At 39.4% G+C, this 6,018-nt stretch overlaps 1 protein-coding gene across 1 annotated transcript; it reads left to right on the forward strand.

The window, feature by feature from the left end:
• Positions 1 to 2,869: 2,869 nt before the first annotated feature.
• On the forward strand, positions 2,870 to 6,018 carry LOC140993295 (uncharacterized). Its single transcript, XM_073462780.1, has 13 exons — positions 2,870 to 2,951; positions 3,027 to 3,133; positions 3,286 to 3,405; positions 3,485 to 3,532; positions 3,616 to 3,699; positions 3,791 to 3,856; positions 4,509 to 4,569; positions 4,665 to 4,715; positions 4,807 to 4,851; positions 4,952 to 5,016; positions 5,105 to 5,213; positions 5,568 to 5,630; positions 5,713 to 6,018. Exons 4-13 carry the CDS (start codon positions 3,492 to 3,494, stop codon positions 6,016 to 6,018), a joined length of 891 nt encoding a protein of 296 aa, XP_073318881.1. The 5' UTR covers positions 2,870 to 2,951; positions 3,027 to 3,133; positions 3,286 to 3,405; positions 3,485 to 3,491.

Here is a 6,018-nt window from a genome sequence, read left to right on the forward strand (position 1 = left end):
TTTCAGTCCCCATACATGTACAGAACAAAACCTGGGGTCGAGTACACAAGGTTCAGTGTGAGTTGGAGGAATGCATGCAGTACTCCAAAATGGCATCACGAAGTGGATTAACTTTTACACACTGTGAACACATCCGCTCTTTGCACTACTGTACAGACATAGCCACAGAAGAATGCCTCAGTGAAGAAGTTCTAACAGAAATGGTGCGCTTAAAATTTTTTGGTGATTCAAAAAAGTCAACCTGTATTAAACGGCAAAAATATGCACAGGCAGCACATGTCCCTCTCTGTGTTGAGGTGTCATTTGAGGAAAGCTCAAAGCACTTTTGTTTTTCAGTCCATGAGCCAACTTTACGGTATTACAGTCGCCTCGGGAGGATATTTGTAACATACAACTCATCAGCAAACACATGGCATTGCCCTTGTGCCAAACCAAGGATGTCATGTGTCCACAAAAATATAAGCAAATGGCATTTATTTCAAACGAACCCGGATGTGTTCAGAACAGAGGAAACCAGCACCAGTACACCAAAAAAGCACCAAGATACTGTCTATCCACCATCTGCAGAAGTCTTCAAACGAGTTGTGGAGTACATATACAGACATAAAAATCTTCCAGCTAACCTGCCAGATGACGTTCTACAACCAAAAGCACTCACAGACTATGTCACAGAGTTGCAGCCAGCAGAGACAGTTTGTGCACTCTGTCCAGGACCTGTAATTCTTGAAAAGTCAGCAAGGATCTCCAGAAAAGCCAGAATAATCGCCATGAATGGGGTCATTGAAAGTAAGTAGTTTGTGTTTTGCCTGCTATTATGGAAGTTTGCAGAGAATGTAACAGTGTTAATGATATATTCATGATTTATTTACACCAGATGTATCAACCTATTTCCGGCGATGTCCAGTGTGTCACATGACCTATAGATACCAGGAATGGCAGGATGGTCTACATAACTTCGATGACCATACTATATTGACCCTTGAACTTTGTGTATACCTGAGACTTAACCTACAGGTATGTACAGTATATTTCTTATGACAATACTTAAATGTGTGTGGGTATATTTGTCTGTATTAATCTTGCATAACATGTTTTGTTTTTGCCTCTTCTGTAGAACAACGTCTCGGTATCCAAGGTAATAAATGCACTTGAAGGCCTAAGGAAGGTGACAATTCCTGCCAGAGATGCAGTTCTGCACGCCTACTGCCACTTTGAGGCATTGACAAGCCATGATTACTCTTTTTCTTGTGTTTGCTGTGGCTACTATCCTCCAGTAGTTGTCATGGACCTACACAAAAAAGGAGTGTTCAACTTCCCTGGTAAGTCACAGTGTCTTTTGTGTTGGGAGGGAGTTGTATCATATTAAAAAATAGTTAATTTAATTACTTTTTTTTTCAGTGAGTGACATTAAAGATGCCCCAGAGAACTTCACTGGTGAGGTCAACATTGAAGAGTTCTGGGACTCTGTACAGCTGGAGATGATTTCTCGTGGCTTTGTCCAAAGTATGTACATATTCATTTTTCCGTTAGTAATAACCCTCACTTAATGATGCAATGCACTTTAACATATTAAGACTGTCACATGTATTTCTCACAGGTCGTGCAAAGAACAGCTTCAGTGTAAGACCTAGTTTTGAGTACTGGGGCCCATGGATTGGAAAGAATACACGTCAATCTGGGATGGCATTAAACACTGAATTTGAAAAAGCATCCTCTGCTAAGTCCTCCGCTGAAGCTGAAGTCAGCATGGTGTCAGAGGACCGGCTGGTGGATGAGCTCATGAAGCAGAAGGTACAGTTGTTGTGTATGCATGTATGTTTGTTTGAGTTGCGTTGTGCAGTAACATCTTACTTTATTTCGTGTCTGTATTTCAAAAGGTTTCGACTGTGCGTAAGCTGTGCAAGGCCTGTAATTTGGATGCGAAGGGATCACGGATGGATCTGATTCTTAGACTTAGGCAACAGATGAAGACACGACACTCATACGACAAGATATTCCAGAAAATCTGGGGAGCATCTGGTAAGGGTCACATTTAACTGCATGATAACTACCTAAGATTAGCTACTTGCACGTTTACTATTAAACTTTTTTTTTCAATTTTCCATTGAAGGTGGGTGGTCAGTGATTCTCTGCCCACATGGTGTGGTGTACAGTTTGAAGTTTAACCTGCGTGCAGAGTCTCCACGAGATTTTGCTGACCTCCTTCTATCCTGGAAACACCTGCCAAATGTCGCTGTTTATGACTTTGCTCGAGGTCTGGCAACTCATGCCAACCTACGTTGGCCAACTGTGATACCTTTCAAGCCACATGAAGGGAGATTGGCTGCATCGACACCACAGAACATCACAGCAGCTCAGCAGAACAAACTCAAGATCTCCCTACCATGGCTGACTGAAATGTTGCAGAATCCTGATAAAGATGGGCATCCATGCACTGGTTCCGAAGACCACTATGTCTTGTATGACAAATTCCACGAGGCCAATACCAAAGACCCACAGGAAGTGTTGAGGAGGATCAACCTGGTTCCAGAACTTCAGGGTTCATTGAATAGCCAGGTGGCCGAGCAACTTTTTTCATGTATGCGCAAAAACAATTACTTCCTCAATAACATGGCACCCTCAACACATGTTTTTTTGATGAGAAACCTCATACATCACAGAAACAACAAAACGAATGAACAGCTTTTAGAAAAGCAACTACAGAGAGGACGTGAGTCACATCGTTTGCAAGACATCACACTGGACAAATTTGGACAAGCGGTATTTGGTAAAAACTAATTTAAAGAGATGTTTTGTTATGTAGTGGTAATTTGAAATACAATGCTTATGTTGCCTGATAATGATTTCTTAAACCTCAGGAACCCCAACACCTCATATGCCTACACAGCATCATCCTGCAGTAGCTGGAACACCTCAGCAGCTACATGGGCTCCCCACCGACCCAAACAGAGGTAGGTAGCAGGTTTAAAAAAATCGACACAAAATGGTATTGGCAAGATTTCATATTTTAACTCCCTTTTTAATAGACACTAATGCCTGTGGACCACATTGTGAAATGATCACAAAATGTGAGAATGTGAGACCATGCCGAGCATCATGGACCTTCAAGCTTCATCCTGCCCAAGAGCAGCTGGTATGTATTCTTAAAGGAAAGAAAGAGCTGTGTGATATATAAGACAGAGATATGTGCTTCTCATCTTGAAGCTCTACCACCCATGTTCCTATATCATAATTTTAAATATTATGCTTGTTATGATTTTGTTTTTTTTCTTCAACAATCATCAGCTTAAATACGTATTGGACACCGAAAACCCAGCGGGCGAGCTCATTGTAAAAACAGGAAAAAGTTGCCTGACACGATCTGACTTCTGGGGGCTTGGATTGAACAAAGAAATGGAATCAACCGTGAGTTAACATTTGAACCTATTTAATTGTGAGCTTATTATGTTTGTATGTCATTGCCAAGTTTTTGTTTGGTTTGCAGATAGGAAATGCGTGCTTTGAGGTTATTGAGAAAATTGCTCAATCACAGGTACAATAAATATTATTTTCAGAATATACTTTTCCTTTTTATATTATATGGGTATTTGCTCTCATTTCAAATGTATTCCACAGGGGAAAACCATTTTTGTGGCTGACCTCTATGTTGTACCAACCTGGCGAAAACCAACATTGTGTGATCCACTTGCAAGCTTACCTGTAAGTACAACTTGTCCTACTGATTTTTTTTATTCAAATTATATTTCTTATTTATTTTACCAGTTTGCTTTTGAACTTTTCCTTTTATTAGAATGATGCTTCAATCAGAGATGCCATTGTCATTCCTGTGTGGAAACCTGGTCATTTCCTGCTCTCTGTAAGTAGAGATGCTTACTGTAACGGGTGGTTTGCATGTCACGGAAAATTTGTATGAAATGTTAACAAAAGTATCTTCATTTTCTATTACAGTACTTGGTGTTGTGTTGTCCTTTCACACAATGTTGAGTTCAAATGTCACTAACTACAATTACAGGTTTTGAAACCAACACAGAGAGAAATAGTCTTTCTTGACTCCCAATGTGCTCAGGCACCATTAGGATTTGGTGATAGGGAACTGCTGAGGTCACTAACAAACTTTTTTTTGAGTGCTTTTTGGAGTTCATGTTCGAAAACTGTTCTAAAGAGTTCCGTTTTTTTTAACCAGATCATGTTCAGATCTGTGTGACAGCCTTTTTATGGTGCAACATAAGTAATTGTAGTTTTGTGTATCAAATCATGGTTATAAATTTTATTAGTTTTACAAATTTAACATGATGACCTACCAACATATTTCATACAATTTGAGTCAAGAAACTGGCACCATAAAAAGCCTGTTGAAATGATGTGTGGAGTGTGGAGTGTGACTGCATGGAAAGAATGCATGGATGGTCTGCCCCGAATCGGAACCAGTGACGCATGTTCATGAAAAGAGCCCATATTGATTATTTTAATGACCATCATTTATCTTTAATGCAACTGTCTTTTTTTAGAAACCTTTCCCAGTCACTAAATCCTGGCAACTGGACAGAGAAAACTGGATTACAAATTCAGGTAGTATAATATATAATTATATATATGTGTGTATATATATTAGTTAATACACTGCAAAACAATAATTAAATAATTGACTTCTTTCTGATATCTAGGGTTTTCCACAACAACGATACGGGATTGACTGTGGCATCTTCATGTTGATGGTAGTAGACATTATTTGTTATATATTTGTGTAATTCTGTGTGTGTTCAAAGATATCAGAATTAGATTAAAATTACTATGTTTTATTCCTAGAATGCCCTTTACACCACACTGGATGCTCCCTATGACTTTTCTATTGTAAGTTGATTCATGAAATCAAAGTAAGCTCAAAATTACAACAACAAAACATTTATTATGACATACTGAGTTTTTTTTTTTTTGGTTGTTCATTTTTCAGCTGGACATGCCACTTTTGCGACAGTGGTGGTGTATCATCCTCATGGAAAATTTTGACCTTGGAAGGTGAGACCGCAAAGATTTTGATATTTGATTGACTTGAAGTTGTTACAAGAATTTTTTATTTATTTCTATTGTTAAATCATTTTTTGAGCCATGGAAAGGTGTTCGCCCACTGGACAGATGCATCTAAAGCCCTCCTGCGAGGTGAAGTGCCACCAGTGTTTAGGCTGATGAAAAGGAAGGTGGATGACATTACTGAGGTAAGATTTTAATTTTGTTTGGGTTCCATCTGAGTTTTTCTTTCGTTTCAGGTCAGAAACCAGCATTTTCATTTCCCTATTTATTTATTTTTTTTACCAATCGTACCAATCAATTGTACTGCAATTGTGGGGTCGCTTTAAAGAATATGCCATTCACAAGTTAAGGTCAGGCATGCGGTCTGCAATTTATAAATAAAGTGTCTAGATAATGCATGATTGGAAAATTAACAAAAGAGCGCTCTAATATGTCTAGATGGACATATTAGAGGAGGGCACTGATGGGATCTTTTCTTTTTGGAGCTTGTGTTTTGTATATTACAACTGATCATTTTGCTTATCTATATATATTTTCAGGAAGAAGAGCAGCAGGCTGAGGTCTCAGTCAGACCTGCCAATGTGGACACACCAGTGGAAGGGGTAAGCTTTTTCACAGTATCTATTGGTCAGATACTGTTGGTGCAGCAGCTATGGTACAGACATCTTTCTTTCTTTTCCATAGGACTCAATCGAAGTCCGCATTCTTCACAATTGCAGACATGCAGCAGAGTGGGTTGAGGCCAACAAAGAACTGTTCTCTGCCAAAGTGGACCTGCCTGAAATCCTGTGCATGGGGGAGGAGAACCAGGCTGAGGCTGCTCTGCAGTATGGGAGGATGTGGAAAGAAGAGGTGGATGACCTTGAAAAGGAACGATCCTGGAGCCCTTCAAGTTCACATTTCACAACACAGAAGACGTGGAAATTCTGTGCAGAAATAATGGACCAAAGAAACTATTTGGCATATTGTGACTGTCACACAGATGAGTGA

This window comes from Pagrus major, chromosome 3, assembly GCF_040436345.1.
Source record: "Pagrus major chromosome 3, Pma_NU_1.0".
In the NCBI taxonomy this organism is placed as follows: Eukaryota; Metazoa; Chordata; class Actinopteri; order Spariformes; family Sparidae; genus Pagrus; species Pagrus major.